The sequence below is a fragment of the Cervus elaphus genome, chromosome 3, assembly GCF_910594005.1.
Source record: "Cervus elaphus chromosome 3, mCerEla1.1, whole genome shotgun sequence".
Classification (NCBI taxonomy): Eukaryota; Metazoa; Chordata; class Mammalia; order Artiodactyla; family Cervidae; genus Cervus; species Cervus elaphus.
In genome coordinates this window covers 27,791,786-27,808,986 of record NC_057817.1, presented here as the reverse complement: position 1 = coordinate 27,808,986, position 17,201 = coordinate 27,791,786, and the positions used below count along the sequence as shown (strand labels likewise).

The 17,201-nt window shown below is 55.6% G+C and overlaps 1 protein-coding gene across 2 annotated transcripts; it reads left to right on the top strand.

Annotated features, from left to right (window-relative positions):
* Window positions 1–247: 247 nt before the first annotated feature.
* ACVRL1 (activin A receptor like type 1) lies at window positions 248–15,304 on the top strand. Of its 2 annotated transcripts, XM_043883796.1 has the most exons (11): window positions 248–371; window positions 855–1,046; window positions 6,361–6,429; window positions 6,980–7,228; window positions 7,416–7,627; window positions 7,882–7,981; window positions 8,337–8,483; window positions 8,768–9,043; window positions 9,772–9,969; window positions 12,741–12,871; window positions 14,102–15,304. In XM_043883796.1, exons 3-11 carry the CDS (start codon window positions 6,366–6,368, stop codon window positions 14,234–14,236), a joined length of 1,512 nt encoding a protein of 503 aa, XP_043739731.1. In that variant the 5' UTR covers window positions 248–371; window positions 855–1,046; window positions 6,361–6,365; the 3' UTR covers window positions 14,237–15,304. The 2 variants fall into 2 exon arrangements, with proteins under 2 accessions (XP_043739731.1, XP_043739721.1); XM_043883786.1 differs by lacking the exon at window positions 248–371 and having other exon boundaries at window positions 632–1,046.
* Window positions 15,305–17,201: the final 1,897 nt, after the last annotated feature.

Sequence of the window (17,201 nt, the reverse complement as noted above, 5' to 3'; positions counted from 1 at the left end):
GGGCCAGCCTCGAAGGGGGCAGTCCAAGGCCTCTCACTCCATTCTGGCCGCCCATGGTGGGAAGAGGCGTCCCTGTCACTGAGCTGCACTGACTCAGACCTGTCACCACTGACCCACAGCTGCCGCTTCTGGGCCTGTTGGCCCTGCGCTGAGCGCTGCGCAGATAGAGGCTGCGGAAGAGGGGAGGGAACAAGAGGGGGTGAATGGGGCCCCCGGGAGGAGGCTGTAGGATCTGGACGATGTAGGGAATCTCGGAGGGAGGGGGGCAGAGGGCGGAGCCAAAATATTTCAGGCTGCTAGCCCCAAAGTCTGCCCTTGCTGCTGAGCCTCGTAGGCAGGCAGAGGATCCGGAGTTGTGGGTGGGAAGACAGGTAACTTCTCTCCATCTGCCCTCCCCGCATGTCCTTCCCTTGGTGCCTGCTTCTTGTCAGGGGTTCCCCGGCATCCCTCAGCGGCTTCGGGCGGGAGGGGCGCCTCCACCTCCACCCCTCCCCCGGCCGGTCCACGGAGGGTGCCTCGCATCTTGGCTGTGGCCCCGATGGCTCTGGGCCTGGACCCCACGAGACCCCCCGCAGCCCAAGACCAAGGCCCGCCCCTTCGGGGAGGCGGATGTGGGAGGCTGGAGGCGGGGGCGCGGCCTTGATCCCGGGGCAGGGGCAGCCGAGGGGGAGGCCGCCCTAGGGGTCTGCTGCCGCGCGCAAGGGAGGGTCGGCCCTGAGCCCTGGCTAGGGGCGAGCGGGCGGCCGTCGGCTAGCTGGGCAATAGGAAACGGTTTATTAGGAGGGAGTGGTGGAGCCGGGCCAGGCAGGAAGACGCTGGAATAAGAAACATTTTTGCTCCGGCCCCTTTCCCAGTCCCCGGAGGCCGCTGCGTCAGCCGCGCCGAGCGAGCCCCTCCCCGGCCCCAGCCCCGTCTGGGGCCGCGCCCGGACCCCGGACCCCGGCCGGCTGTCCAGAGCCCGTCGTGTGACCGCGGCCGCCGCCGGTGAGGGGAGGAGGCCGCCCGCTGCACGTCCGCGCCCCGCCGACCGCAAGGCAGGCCCAGAGGTGAGTCGAAGTCCGCTGAGGGGGGCAGCTGACCCCCACCCCAATGGGCCCTTTCCCACGGCAGATCCCAGAGAGACCCTCAGAGAGGTGGCCGTAGGATCAGTCCCAGCTCCTCGTAGGGCAAGCTGCCCCTCGCCCTCCACGAACATCTGCCTATCACCCCACCTAAGACTGCAGCGGGTTGGATCGAACCTGAACTGGGATTCAGAAAACTTTGTTCCTGGGGCCACTTAGCTTCGCTGTTTTCCCATCCTCATCCATAAAATGGGCAGAAGGATACCCACCCTGCTTCACTTATGGAGAAGGGGGTCACATGTCCTTCCAGGCTCCTGGCTTGACCTGGGGGTGGGTGTCCACTTCCAGTGCTGTTGAGCCTCTCCTTGAAACCCGTCTTTCCCAGAGCAGCCCTTGCAGGTCTTGCTACAGGAATCTGACACTCTGGCCCCTTCCTCCAAACCTCACCTCCAGCCCTGTATGGTCACAGAGACCCCATGCCATGGACTTCTTTCAGGATCCAGGTCAAAGTGGATCGCACTCTTCCTCCAGAATGGGACCCCAGATTTTCAGTCTGCCCGGGAGGCCAGTGCTGTTATGAGTATCTCTGAACTGGTCACCCACCCTCTCTTTTCTTTTCTAAGGACAGAGGGATAGTGGACAATAGCTCTCACCCTCTCTATATGGGCAGCTTCTGGCTAAGTCAGGGTCTGTCTGACATCCCTGATCCCTGACTGTTTATTCGACCTGGTACCTGTCCTTTCATCCTATCAGGTGGTTAAAAACAGCCTCTATTTATTGAGTACTTACTATGTGGACACTTAGGTATAATACATTTTTGTCAAGTAATCCTGGCCGCAACCTAGGACAAGAGGTGTTATTGTGTCCATCCTACAGAAGAGGAAAGAGATTCAGATGTGAGTCATTTGTCCAAAGCTCCATGGATGGTTGGGTTTTTAGTAACTTTTGTTAAGTGCTTACGGTATACCACTTAGTACACTTATACCTATGAAATGAGCACTATTATAAATTTTTTTATTATTTATTTGCCTATGTTGGGTCTTAATTGTGGCACATGGGATCTTTTCGTTGAGGCACGTGAACTTGTTGTGGTGGGCTCCAGAGCCCATGGGCTCAGTAGTTGTGGTGAGTGGACTTAGTTGTTCAGAGGCATGTGGGATCTTAGTTCCCGGACCAGGGATTGAATCTGTGTCCCCTCCATTGCAAGGCAGATTCTTTTTTTTTTTTTTAGAGCTGCTGTTTTATTAGCACAGTGAAACTACCCTCTCATTCTTCTTTGGGTCATTTATTGAGCCATGTAAATGTAGTCAAAGAACATATTCCTCAACCACTGGGAACCTGAACAAAGGCCCCATGACCCTGACTCTTTGGAGTCAAAAAGCAAAACTTTCTAAAATCCATATTAGAGGAAGAAAAGATAAAGACTTGAAATAAATGTACTGATTTGAGATCAGAAGGAGCCATTTAGAACCTGTGTCTTCTGTACTGCTTTGAGTATGCATTTTAACGGAATCATCCTTTGCTTTGAAAACAGCCCCTGGCAAAAGGAGCAGCAGCACCTCCTCAGGCCTTCCCTTGTTCATTTCATCCCCTCCAGACCCCCTCAGCTCCTCCACACGGCAGCCTCACCCCTAGGAGCAGGGTTCTGTGACGCCCTTTAAGGGAACCACTGAGAGGGGCAGCAGGGCATGGAGTCGGGCAGATTCTGACCTCAGCCAGCCAACTGGCATTCACAGGGCTGGGTTTCTAAGTTGACTGAAGGCTTCTTAAGCAGCTTTGCACACTCGCAAGGCAGATTCTTAACCGCTGGACCACCTAGAAAGTCTTGAAATGAGCACTGTTATTATTCTCATTTTTCATAGGGGATCTTAAGCTTCAGAAAGTTTAAGTAACTTGTCCTAACTCTCATAGCCCTAGATGGTAGAAGCAGGATTTGAACCTGAGTCTATATGATCCAGAGATGACAACCTAACCCCTGTGCTACACTGTGCTGCCTTTGCATTCCGTCTGAGATCCTAAACTCCCTACTTGATGCTACATCCCAGTCCAGTACTGTGAAGGGTTAATGAAGTGATGCAGAGGAAAGTGCTTTGTGATGCTAAGGGGCCACCCAGCAGGAGCAGTTCAGTCTGGTCCTCTGCTGTGTGGGTAAGACCGGTTGATGTACAGAGCAAGGCACTTGCAGCCCCAGGACAGTACTGCAGTGCTGAGAAACTGCTGCTCATGGGAGCTCATTAAATCAATCCCTCAGGTGTGCTGGGGAGAAGGAAACTGACCTCCACTTTCTGAGCACACCCTTACTCTGGTTCTCCCTACCTAAGACTAAGGTTATAGCACATAGATGATTTCTAGACAAACGCATATTGGATACCAGGCGATGACAGTTGCAGTCTGTTAATGCAACCCCCGCTTGCTCTTTTTCTTCCTTTGAGGGACCTATCTAACACCAAACAACTGCAGAAATTAAATGACCAAGTGAGGATGTATTACCAGCAATTTAAGTCAATCAAGACGCACATGGTGATTCTGGGCAAGAAACCTAACATCCCCCAGCTTCCGTTTCCCTATTAGATTGTCGTGAGGATTAAATGAGATCATCCATCAAAGTTCAGTACTTAGCACATAAGTAGTACTCAGAGAAGGCTAACTCATTACTAAGAATTTCACAGTGGTTAAGTTAATGTTTGAAATTAGTTTAGCATTTGTGATTTCTGGCTAAAAACTCTGATGCTTCTGTCAGCAGGAGATCATTCAAGAAGTTTTGTTAGGTGGGAAAGGAGTCCACCAGTCCCCATGAGTCTAGTTGTGCTGGAGTCAGGTGTCAGGGCGCATTATGCCAGGTCAGCTCTGAGTTGGGACTGATCTGGACTCAGCACCCTCCTGTACTGAAACTTACTCTGAGCCTAGTAAAAAATTGGATAGTCACAGCTTTCCGTCACTGCATTCCCAGTTTTAGACCAGAGGCAGATTCTGCAAATGCTGCCAAGCCCTCCCTGCACTGTTCTTGGGCCCCAGAGGCTGGAGATGGCCTGAACAAAGCCCATACCCCACCCTCTCTCTGCAACATCTCCAAGTCCTTGGCTCCAGTGTTTAGCCTTGTCTGTCCCTTCTCCACTAGAAGTGGCGCGGGGCAGGGGGGTTCCCGGAATGGGAATCAGAATCCCTGCCCTCTGTACTCCACTCTATCGTGGAGTTGTATAGGACTCAGTTCTCAAAGTGTGGTACCCACAAAAACTGATCCGAATTCCCTGGGGGAATTTTAAAAAATGCATGTTTCTTACTGGTCTCAATGGACTGAACCAGAATCTGGAGCAGGAGTGAGACCAAAGAGTGCATTTCTAATGAAGCACTTGAGATGATTCTGCTGCTTAATAGTGTAGTGAGAGGGTGCACTGGAGCACAGAGAAGGGAAAGCATGGGGAGAGGATTCTAGAAGGATGCCAGCTATCATCCTTATTGTTACCCACTTTTTCCTTCTTGCTTCATCCCCTCTCCTTTAGCTGCTTTCTGAGCAAAGACTGACAAGGATGGATTCCCTCCCTTACCCCAGTGGGAAAAGCCAGCTCATCTGGGGTTCCTTCTCCGGCCACCAGTCCCACTGCAGAGTGCTTGCCAGAGTCCCCCCTGTATTGCGGGAGGGGCATGAGACAGGAGGTCAGGCAGAGGCTGGGGACACAGCTGCAGCAGACCAGGGCTCCATTTCCTCCCCCAGCCCTGGGCCTCTGGGGCAGAGGAAGCCCAGGCAGGAAGACCAGAGCTGCCACCAGCCAGCGAGGCCCATGAAGCACCCCCCACTCCCCCCCGTCATCCTGCCCTCAGAGCCTCAGCATCATGGATCTTCATTTGGCATCATTCTTAGACTAGGGGCCTTCTGCAGCCTATATGGCCCTATGCCCAGCCCCCCAGCCTTACCATGTTACGCCAGAAGACAGTTCTCTTCCCTCATGTCTGTTGCCCCTACCTGGGCATTCTGTCCCCAAGCACACACCTGCTACTCTCCACCATTCAGAAAGTTCTTCTTGCTTTCTGACCTCAGTCCTTCTTGCTGCAGCCTCAGCCCTAATCTTTTCATTCTAAGCCTTTGAGAGATGAAGATGGGGGTCACTTTTGAAGCACTAGCTGGTCTGGGACTTGAGATGGGACTGTCATAGACCAGAATTACTCCCCTAACAATCCCCACCAAACTTTTGGAAAAGTTCAATCTTAACCAACCACAGAAGGTCAAACATTCAGTGTCTAAGTATGTTTCACTTCCCTTCCACATCACTGGCCCTACCCCCACTCTTTCCCAGGACCTCAAGGACAGAGAGAAGGGGGGGAGTGGCTCAGAGAGGACATCTTATAGTCTGATGAGGGTGCAGGGAGGTTCCTTAGAGACAGTGTGGCCTGGCACTGTCCAGGCTTGATATGGCTGATACAGCCCCGCAGGCTCAGACATGGGTTGTCACCCCAGACTGGGATGTGGAGTAGAAGCCCCACTGGACTAGGAGTCTGGACACCTGGGTTGTACTCCTAGCACTGCCACTGAACCCCATTTGACCGTGGACAAGCCTCCTCTCCTGGCTGAGCCTTGATCCCCATCTTCTCTGAAATAAGGAACTGGGCTCTGCGATTCACAGGGTGTACGAGGGTTCTGTCACGGGGGTGTCCCAGCCCCAAGTGGCTCCTGCAGACCCTGTAGCGACTCCAGCCTGCCCTGAGACCATGGCCTGAGCTCCTGCTGTGCGTGACTCCTGCCTGTTCTATCCAGACCCCAATCTAAACAATCTTGATTCCTGTTCCCAGCTTGGCGGGACCCTGAATGGCAGGAAGTGAAGACAGGAGCCTGTTTATGTTTGAGGCAGCCAGGCCTAAGGGGGGGGGGGCGCACTGGGAAAGGGGTGGGCAGGGGTGGAGGCTGGGAAGGGGTGGGCAAGGGACAGGGGACAGACAGGGGTGGGGGACTGCTAAAGAGATGCTCCTTCCACACCAGCCCCATGCCCTCTGCGCCCTCCGGTCTGCACTCAGCGGCAGGACAGCTGGGAGTCCCCCCGAGCTCTCGGTCACTTAAGCATGGTTCCCCACCCTTTACCCCTAACAGGATGGTTTCCATGGGGAAGTGAACCAGGACTTCCCCTGCAGGCCCCGCCCCAAAGCCAGACGCAGGGAGGAGGCCTCCCTGCCTGCCCCCCCACAAAAAAAAAAAAAAAAAAAAACTCCCAGCAATTTCCTCTGGGTGGGAGGGACCCACAGTCAGTGGCTGAAAACACAGAGGGGAATCACATTTCAAAGATGTTATTGCACCCCTTCTCCTCTCCAGGGATCATGACCTTGAACCTTCCCAGGAGAAGGCTTCTGATGCTACTGATGGTCTTGAGCCTGACCCAGGGTGAGTACTGGGGAAGCAGGTAGGGAACAGGGGCCTGAGGGAATAAAGAAAGGGCTGTCTGGGCTCAGGTCTTGTTGGGCTGAGTCTGAGGAGCTGGGAAGAGGGGGACTGGGGAGACAGGGCTCAGCGAGACTGAGCTCTCAACTACCCCAACCCTCCTGTGCTGGCCTCTTGATCCAAACCAACAGGCTGGAGCTCTTTCAGACTCCAGGGTGGGAACATGTGTATGGGGATTCAGACAGTGGGGCTGTTGGCAGGGGGGGCCCTGGGAGAGCTCTCAGCACTGGGGCTGGGGGCCTGCTGTGCCTGGAACTGGGAGGGGAGATCCAAGGATCAGGGAAGGGAGAGAAGCCTGGTTCTCATGGTGGCAGCTGCCCCTAGAGGGGATGAATCACTGGAGGGGGAAGGCTGAGGATGGAACTAAAGGACTGGGACCCTTAAGGGCTGGTTTGAGAGCTCAGAAGGGAGGGGGCAGTTGGGCAGACTTAGGGGTTAGGCTCCTCCTGGAGATCTGGGCCCAGAGTGGCTGAGCTTCCAGTGTGTCCCTCAGGTGACCCCTTGAAGCCCTCTCGGGGCCCGCTGGTGACCTGCACGTGTGAGAACCCACACTGCAGGGGGCCTACCTGCCAGGGGTCCTGGTGCACAGTCGTGCTGGTGTGGGAGGACGGACAGCTCCGGGAGCACCGGGGCTGCGGGAGCATGCACCCAGAGGTCTGTAGGGCGCGCCCCACGGAGTTCGTCAACCACTACTGCTGCTACAGCACCCTATGCAACCACAACGTGTCCCTGGTGCTAGAGGGTACGTCTGGCTGCCCCGGAAACCCCTCTCCGGCTTCTCCGACTCTGCCCTCCCTGCCCTGCTTGCCTCTCATGCTCTGGCCTGGAGGGTGGGGGGAGGCAGGGCCCTGGGGTCTGACTGGCAGAGCGGCAAGGTGGGGGGCATCCAGCCTGGTGGAAGCTGGGCCTCAGTATCCCTCTTCCACCAGCCACCCAGACTCCTCCGGAGCAGCCGCAAGGAGACAGCCAGCTGCCTCTGATCCTGGGCCCCGTGCTGGCCTTGCTGGTGCTCGTGGCCCTGGGTGCCCCGGGCCTGTGGCATGTCTGGCAGAGGAAGGAGAAGCAGCGGGGCCTGAACAGTGAGCTGGGCGAGTCCAGCCTCATCCTGAAGCCATCTGAGCAGGGGGACAGCATGTTGGGGGTATGGGCCTGGGGGAACCTGGGACACAGGGTGGTTGGTGGGGGGTAGACAGGAGCCACAGAGTCAGAGGGGGCACAGAGTGGCAGGTAGCTGAGCAAGGCACATGGCAGGCACTCAGATTTGGTTGGGCACTGGTCGGGAGGGGTTTGTGAGTGGGAAGTGTGGCGAGATGAGGCAGTGGGGCCCAGGTTGAGGAGGGAGAGATGGGTTTGGTGGGTGGGGGCCGCCCCCCAGTGGCCTCTCGGTACTCCCAGGACCTCCTGGACAGTGACTGTACCACGGGCAGCGGCTCAGGGCTCCCGTTCCTGGTGCAGAGGACAGTGGCTCGACAGGTCGCCCTGGTGGAGTGTGTGGGTGAGCAGTGGGTGAGCTCAGGGGGTGGGGACCAAGAGCTCCCAGTGAGCTTGGAGGGGTGAGGGAGTCACAGGTGGGGCCAGGCCTGGGTCAGAACAGGAATTCTGCCAGCCAGGGAGGGGGGTGGAGATGGGGCAGTGCCTGATCCTTGGCCAGGCGCTGGGGTGGAACAAGAGGCAAACGGAGGTGGCCTGCCAGAGGCGTGTGGTCTGAATTCAGTTAAACAGAAGCTTCAGAGGTTCTGCAGTCGGAGCCAGGGCAGCAGTGAGAGGGGGGCCTCTTCTGAGGGTGACTGTGCCCAGGACTCTGTGTGTCTGTATGTGACCCCCTCCCCCCTCTCTGGTTGCTGGATCAGGAAAGGGCCGCTATGGCGAGGTGTGGCGGGGCCTGTGGCATGGTGAGAGCGTAGCCGTCAAGATCTTCTCCTCCAGAGATGAACAGTCCTGGTTCCGGGAGACCGAGATCTACAACACAGTGCTGCTCAGACATGACAACATCCTAGGCAAGCGGGGATGGGGCGGGGAGTGCTGGGCCAGACCCCGCGTTCTCATCACCCTGCCCCACCACCCGGCCTCTGGACACTGACCTAACCTTGAAGGACTCCCAGCGGCCCTCGGCCCCAGCTTCTGACTCCAGCTTCCTCTCTGCCCTAAGCCAGACCAGCCTCCACCCCATTCCCAGCTTTGTCCTGACCTCGTCCACCCTGTCTCCCCAGCCCCGACCCTGACCGGTCCAGCCTCCTTCATCCCTAGCCCCGCGGTGAGCCCCCTGATCCTTCGCCCACAGGCTTCATTGCCTCGGACATGACTTCCCGCAACTCCAGCACGCAGCTGTGGCTCATCACCCACTACCACGAGCACGGCTCGCTCTACGACTTTCTGCAGAGGCAGACCCTGGAGCCTCAGCTGGCCCTGAAGCTAGCCGTGTCCGCGGCCTGCGGCCTGGCGCACCTACACGTGGAGATCTTCGGCACGCAGGGCAAACCGGCCATCGCCCACCGCGACCTCAAGAGCCGCAACGTGCTGGTCAAGAGCAACCTGCAGTGCTGCATCGCCGACCTGGGTGAGTGCGGAGGGGCGGGCCCTTGGCCGGAGGGTGGAGTCCGTGCGCCCTCCCTCTCTACACGGTTCTGTCTTCGCCTGTTTGGATGTTTGGATGCCTGGCTTCAATGGCCTGATTGGCGCGTTAAAACTTATGGGGGGGGGGGTGTGGGTGTGTATATACACACTGGCGCTTTAAAACTTATAGATGTGTGTATGTTCTCATCTCACCTGTGTGCGTGTGTGTACACTGATTGGCACTTTAAAACTTACATACGTGTGTGTGTGTGTGTGTTCTCGTCTTACCTGCACAAGAGCCCCACACCCAACCAGGGGCCTTAATGCTATTTTCAAGCCCAGACTCCTTCCACCACTTCAGCCAGGCTCCAGGTGTGGGGAGAAAGGGGCAGGGAGCCAGCAACCTGGATTCCCATCCTGGCTTTGCTGACCACATCGCTCCCTGTCACCACGCATTGGGGTTCAGTTCTGAAATATATGCCCGCCTTGCCTACGCACATCTCACTGGATTCCCACACCTAGAGAGTGCCACACAAGCCAAGTAGGACAGGGACAGTTACTCCTGTGGCTGCTGTCTCCCAGCCCACCTCAGGGCGGGTCTCCAGTTGCCGGCCCCTCTGTGTCCTGCCGTCTCTTGCCCTCTCACCTCACGCTGGGATTCCAGCCTCCCCAGGGCCACCCTGTCTGTGGGCTTGGGTGAGCAGCAGGAGTGACAGGCCTGGTTACCCACAGGCCTGGCTGTGATGCACTCCCAGGGTAGCGATTACCTGGACATTGGCAACAACCCGCGAGTGGGCACCAAACGGTACATGGCCCCCGAGGTGCTGGAAGAGCAGATCCGAACCGACTGCTTCGAATCCTACAAGTGGACGGACATCTGGGCCTTTGGCCTGGTGCTGTGGGAGATCACCCGCCGGACCATTGTCAATGGTGAGCCTCCAGCACCCCCTGCATGGGGTGGGGGAGGGGAACAGGGCAGGTGGATTCCCAGGCTGACAGGTGGGAGACTGGGCTTCCTGTCACCCGCTGGTGCCCATGGCCTGAGGGGCTTGTGGTCAGACCTTCCAAATTCCCTTTACTGTCACCTACCAGCTGGTTCAGCTGAGTGACCTTTTAAGGTTCATCTGGGTCTGATTCTGGTTGTGAAATCTTGGGTAATTGATAATAGCAGAAATATTAATAGCAGCTAACATTTATTGAGTTTCAGGATGTGCCAGATGCCATGCTGTTTACATGTATTATCTTACTGAGTTGTCCTGTGTTGGCAGGGAGGCGGTATGCTTAGTGATTACGAGCATGGGTGGGAAATCAGACCAAGTTCAGTTCCTGATTTTTGCTGTGTGCAAGGTACTTTACTTTTCTGTGCCTCAGTTTCCTCATTTGTGAAATGAGAAGAAAAATAATTTCCAGTTGTTGAGATAATCCAAATAAGGTAATCAGGGCAGTATCTGGAACTGTTGTGGAGTTCAGTAAATATTGGTGGCGATTGTTGTAATGACAAATAGTTGACACAGCAGCACCCCCATTTTACAGATGAGGGGACTGAGGCACAGAATTACAACTGGCTAGAGGCAGCACTGGGGTCTGAAACCAGGCAATTTGACTCTCAGGACCAGTGCTCTTTATTACTGTGCTACTTCCCCCTCTTTGGTCCTTGTTTCCACAGAAATGCGGGATGTAATAGTGCCTGTGCTGCCTGCTTATTGATGCCTTACTATTATAATTATTATTATTTTTTTTTTTGGCTGCACTGTGCGGCATGCAGTATCTTAGTTCCCTGACCAGAGATCAAACCAGTGCCCCCTGCACTGGGAGTGGAGTCTTAACCATTGGACCACCAAGGAAGTCCCTACTGCCTCATTATTACCATGGGTGCTACAGAGAACTGAAATTTGGAGGGGCGCAGGCACAGGGACCTCATTCTTCATATAGAAGGCCTGCCCTGTGGCTGGTGCCCTCCCAGTCCTGGGGTGGATGGGTGCTGGGTGGTGGTCTGGACCAGGTTGGGAGGCTGGTCAGTCTTTGTGGAGGCTATCCACGGAGAGGGGCTGCCAGGAGTCTTGACAGGTTGGGGACCACCCTCTTGCTGGGCTCAGCTTCAGACATAAACTCCAGAGGCTGGGGCTGGTAAAGGGGGCATCTGGAAGGAACCGAGACCCCTTGGACCCAGCCACAGGCAGGAAAGGAAGGCTGGACCAGCCTGGGCTGAAGAGGAGGCTGATTGCAGACTCCTGGGGAGGAGGGAAGCTCTGTCAGCTCCGCACAGATTCGCGGCGCATTATAAACACTGTAATCTGGTGTCAGCCCCGGCGCTGATTAAAGGCCCATTAGACACGCTCAGGCCTCTGCGCAGCACTGATTAGGGCTCAAGCAGCACAGGGCCCGGCCTGGACGCGCGCCACGGGGAGCACAGCTGGCTCGGGCTCTCCCGAGGCTGCGGCTGTTCTGTGTGGCTGCAGCCCCCAGCCTCGGGCTGGAAGCAGGGTGGGGCCTAAGGTGCTTTTCTGGGGTCTGGCCTCTTCTGCCCCAGTGACTGCCGCTCCACCAGCGTCATCTTCAGAAGGATCCTGCTCAGGATGGCACACTTGGGATGATGAGGGGAGGGGGTGCTGCTGGCTGAGGGGGACAGCAGAGGCCTGTGCCACCCCTGAGAGTGGGTGAATGTGATCTGGACCTGGGTAGATCTTCCCTTAGAAGATGTATTTTCTTCCCCTTTTCCTCATTCTACATCCTCACCTAGCAGTCTGCCTCCCTCAAGTGTAGCTTGGAGGTCAAGAGCATGGGCTTTGGTAAGACTTACTGGGCTTAACTCCTAGCTTTGTCACTTACTATCTGTGTGATTTTAGACAAGCTTCTTAACCTCTCTGGCCTGAATTTCATTGTGTGTGTGTGTGTGTGCACGCGCGCATGCTAAGTTGCTTCAGTCCTGTCCGACTCTGGGAGTCCATGGACTGTGGCCTGCCAGGCTCCTCTGTCCATGGGATTCTCCAGGCAAGAATCCTGGAGCGGGTTGTCATGCCCTTCTCCAGGAGATTGTCCTGACCCAGGGATTGAACCTGAGTCTCTTATGTCTCCTGCATTGGCAGATGTGTTGTTTACCACTAGCGTGACTTGGGATCCCCTTCATTGCTTATAAAGTGGAGCTAATAATCTTCCTCATCTGATAGGGTTGTTTTGTGAGGATCTAATGCCATGCAGTTAGGACAGTGCCTGCCACATAGTAATCGCTTGATAAACATTAGATATTTTGGGGCATCTCTGATAGTTGGGGCCTGGAAGCGGTACCCAGACCCTGGGTGAGAGGCAGCTGTGGAAAGACTGGAACAAGATCTGTCCTAAGAATGCAATGTGTTTAAGTCTTGACTCTGCCATTACAAGCTGTGTAACCTTGGGTTCAACTTCTCCGAGCATCACTTTCTTCATCTGTAAAATGGGTGGTCAGGTTGCTGTGAAGACTAACAGGATAATGCATATAAAGTGTTTATAGCACAATGCCTGGCATATATGGTAAATGTAAGATAAATGGCAGTAATTGTTGTTTATAAATATATTTATTATATTATGGTGTCCCTTTCAGAGGTAGCATGGGCAGGCAACTGGTTTCCTGGACCCTGGGACTGAGTGTGGGCAAGGCTCACTTCTGGGTGGTATGGGACCTGCTTGTGGTCCCAAGTGACTGTCCCATTGTCCTTCATCCCTAGGCATTGTGGAGGACTACAGGCCACCCTTCTATGATGTGGTGCCCAATGACCCCAGCTTTGAGGACATGAAGAAGGTGGTGTGTGTTGACCAGCAGACCCCCACCATCCCCAACCGGCTGGCTGCAGACCCGGTGAGGCCCCTGGGGGTGCTGGGATGGTGTGGGGTGGTGGCTCAGCATTGGGGTTTCTGGGCTGAGGAACTCGTGTCTGGCCTCTGCTTCTCCTGGGTAGGCGCTAGGGGACTGATCCCAGGGGACCTCTCTGGGTACTCCCTCCCACATTCCTGCCTGTGGACCTCCAGAGACCCTCTGATTATTCTGGGATTTTTTTAGAACGTTTCACCTTGCCTGCAAAGACAGAGGTTCTCTGCTGTTTTTTGCTGTGAAGTTACTGTTGTTGTTCTTTTTTCTCAAAGCACTCCACATACTTTATATAGAATGCACACATACGTATATATAGGCAAATATAGGCATATACACACTTCTGTACAAACATACACACATGTACATACTCACAGGGACACGCACATGCACACACTCACAGGTACACACACATGCACATATATACCAGACTGTTGGCCCCATGAAGACAGAGAAAAAGGCCTTTTGTCTCTCTCTTGGCGCTTTTCTCCTTGTTCCCTGTCACAGTGCCTGGCACACACTAGGTACTCAGCCAATGTTTATGGAATGAATGACTGAACACTGACATGTGTATACATGTGTATATACACAGACACATGTACATTTCTGTACAACATTACAGAGCCACAAAAAGCCACTCCTATGCACACACACATACACTCCCTCCCAGGAACTGGCTTGAGTTCCAAGGCAGAGGTGAGGCTGGCTCACTCTGCAACCACTGAGCTTCCTGGACACATGCATTTTGAGGGCAGCACCCACCACCCAATCTCCCAGTGTCCACTGGACCAGGCCAGGGTTGGTGGAGGTACTGGGAGCCACTGCCTTCTGCAGTGGGGTCTGCTCTCAGAGGGGGATGTGAGAGCCCCAAGGCCTGCAGGTCTCCCCTTTCTTGGGTCTTGATGGAGTGAGGGTGGGGGTACTCACCAGAGGGTGTCCGTGAAGTCCTGAGTTAATCTCTCTTTCCATCCTGCCTACCTTTCCCCATCCCCTTCTCACTCCACTCCCTTCCTCTTCCATTTTTGTCTTTCTCTTCTCATCCTTGCCCTGTTCCTGCTGTCTCCCTTTCACCACTGCTGTCTCTCCTCTCCTTTTCGGCACTTTCATTTCCCTCGTCTCAACTTTTCTGTCCGCTTGGGCATCCTCCTTGCCTCTTCCTTTCCACGGTCCCTGACCCATGTCTCTGCTTCCTCTCCTCTCCTTCACTCCCCCTCCCCCCAGGTCCTCTCAGGCCTGGCTCAGATGATGCGGGAGTGCTGGTACCCCAACCCCTCTGCCCGCCTCACTGCGCTGCGGATCAAGAAGACACTACAGAAACTCAGCAATGGTCTCCAGAAGCCCAAAGTTATTCCCTAGCCATGGGGCTGAAGCCTGACTCCCCTCTGCCTGCAGTGTCTGTGGGGTTGTTGGTGGATGGCAGCCTGCCTGGGGAGCCGTTCTCTGAGTGTGTGCGCCGGGGAGGGGGGTACCCCTCTATGGGCAGCTGTGCCTGTCCGACTCGGCCCCCAGCCCATCCAGCCAAAAATACAGCTGGGCTGAAACCCGATCCCCCCACTGTCTGGCCTGCTCCAGGCAGCAGGCTCTCTGACGCCTGGCTCCCTCCCTACCCCCCATGCCCTGGACGCACCCCCTATACCACCCCTATGCATCAGGACAGGATGCAAGAGATCCCAGAGCCACAGCGGTCAAGCCAGGGAACCGTCCTGGGCCCAGAGCCTGGACCTGCACTTTACCCCCTGCCCTCTGTCAACCCCACTGCCCCACTGGAGCTTCCAGGATGGCACAGAGCCCTGTCCAGCCTTCAGCAGACACTCTGCCCTGCCAGGCTTCAGCCTCTGGCCCAAGCTCCAGACACCCAGGGCCCATCAGCTTTTCTCTGTGGGTTTGTATTTCAGCTCCAGGCCACCTTGGGCCCCTGTCTCCTAGACACGAACCGCCCCCCCCCCCCGCCCCCCTGGCCCCGCAGAGGTGGAGCCTGATCCTCTGCCCCTCTCCCACCCCTTCCTAACTGACTTATTGTGACATGAAACCCAAGGAGTCTTGCTGTGGGTGTGGCCAGTGGAGAAGTGGCAGGTCAGATGGGCAAGGCCCAGGACTTCCAGAATAAACAAGAGGATGTTGGGGCCAAGCGTGGCCGGGGAAAGGCCCATCTGGGAGTCAGGAGACCCAGAGTCTGGTCCAGGTGCTTGCTCTCTGTGACAAAAAGGAGGCCTTCCCTGTCCCCCGAGACCTTTGTTTCTTCATCTCCATATCGAAAGGTTTTGTCCTGATGTCCTTTGAAGGTTTTTCAGCTCTAAAGGTCTTTGAAATTTCAGCCTGTGTCAGAACTCTGTTCATCAGTGCCTTGTACTCCTTCTGCCCCAGCTCCTGGCAATTTGCCTCAAGTTGGAAATTTGAAAATAACTTTATCTGAGGCTAAGAGTATCTGAAATGTTTCCTAGTCTAATTCTACAAGCTCCAGTTCCTGTCTTAACCCATGCCTCTGGCCATCCTTGGGCTCAGACAACCCTGGGTCGTCTGGCAGGCAAATCAGCCACTCACCTGCTCTGTGGCTTCACCTTCTCTCCCCAGGGCTGAGAGGGTCTGAGGAAGCTTCCTGCAGGGCATCCAAGGCTCAGAAGAAATCTGGCTCCAGCCAACAAGCCTCCAGCACCCAGATTCTTCCCCCATGGGCCCCTGTGTGGCCTTCCTAGTCCCACACATTTGGCCAGACCCCAGAGTGTATGTGTCTAGGAAGAACCTGATGCCTGTAGAGAAACACACGGAAAGTTCAGCATTTGGAAATATCAAATTTTTGGTGTTCCAGGGTGTATGTCCATGTGCTGAGGAGGTTACCCGAGCCCTCAGTGGGTGGATGGGCTAGAGGGCAGTTGGGTTGGAGGTAGGGCCTGAGGGTTGTGGGGTGAGGCACAGGGCTCAGATTAGGGACATGACAGCCCCAAACTTGGGAAGACCTGGTCTCACATCCCTTGGCCCTGGGATGGCATGGAGAAGGACCCTCAGTTCTCCACAAGAGGTGAAGGAAACAGCCTCCTCCCCTCCTGCTGGAAATGCCCCAGCACAACCTCCCTGGTCAGCTTCTCGAGTGTTCCTTCCACCATCAGAGCAGCACTTTCCCAGGCTGCCTCCCAGCATTGTGCAAGGCCCAGAGGAGAAGCAGGAAGTGAAACTGGGTGAAACAGAAAGCTGCATGAACCTGCCAGGTTCCCACAACATCGCAGGGCACTTTGCTTCCTGGCAGAGTCATGTCTTCTGGGTCACTGGAATCCACCTAGACCAGGAATCCCCCTGAAGGATTTTATCTCTACTGGATTTTGGGGGGTAAAAAGTCTCCTTAGGCTCCAAGCCAGAGACTAAACTCAGCAGCTCCCCCAAAGGCTGGAAAATCCCTAAGAAGAGAAAGTCTGAGGCAGGAGGCCAAGTGATGGGGGAGGGTTGAGAGAAGGGGCCAGAGTTGGGAGAACAGCTATGGCCAGAGTAGGAGACATTGGTGAGAGAAGTCTGCATAATGCTGCTGAGTTCAGGATGATGTTCCAGGCCCAATATTACAGTCTCTTAGCCTGGAGGTACTGTTTGTGGGAGCACTTAACTCCTGCTTAGCACATGAGTGAGTGAAAGTCGCTCAGTCATGTCCTACTGTTTGCGACGCTATGGACTCTGCAGTCCATGGAATTCTCCAGGCCAGAATACTGGAGTGGGTAGCCGTTCCCTTCTCCAGGAGATCTTCCCAACCTAGGGATCGAACCAGGTCTCCCGCATTGCAGGCGGATTCTTTACTAGCTGAAGCCCAAGAATATTGGAGTGGGTAGCCATTCTCTTCTCCAGCAGATCTTCCCGACCCAGGAATCGAACGGGGGTCTCCGGCATTGCAGGCAGATTCTTTACCAACTGAACTATCAGGGAAGCCGTTTAGCACATAGTAGGTCCTCAATAAAGCTTGGTTGAGTCCGGAGCTCTGGCTAAGTCTTCCCAGGTTGGTGCCTCTGGTTCCCTCTGGTTCGCCGAGGGAACAACAGGGGGTGCGGAAGGAGATGGTCCCAGAGTATCCTGCCTGGGCTCTGCCCTGCAGAGAAAAGTCACAGTTGGTGGAGGGGCCTGCTTGGACCCGGAGCTGCCGCCCAAATCTCAGCTCCCACCGCCGGCTGGGAGCGGCCCTCTAGCGGCGCCTCCGCACGCCCTCTGCTGGCCAAAGGGCGACCCAGCAGCCGCCTCCCGCCCCGCCCCGCGCGTGGGGCCGCGAGCCTATTCCCTGCCTCGGATCTTCTTACGCCGCGCCCAAGCAGCTGTGTGCGTGCGGTTACCCATGCTTCTGTTCTGTAGG

Coding starts and splice junctions, on each gene's coding strand:
- ACVRL1 (XM_043883796.1), top strand. CDS start 6,366: ATGACCTTGAACCTTCCCAGGAGAAGGCTTCTGATGCTACTGATGGTC. Junction 6,430..6,979: donor GGTCTTGAGCCTGACCCAGG/GTGAGTACTGGG, acceptor TGTGTCCCTCAG/GTGACCCCTTGAAGCCCTCT. Junction 9,970..12,740: donor CCGCCGGACCATTGTCAATG/GTGAGCCTCCAG, acceptor CTTCATCCCTAG/GCATTGTGGAGGACTACAGG.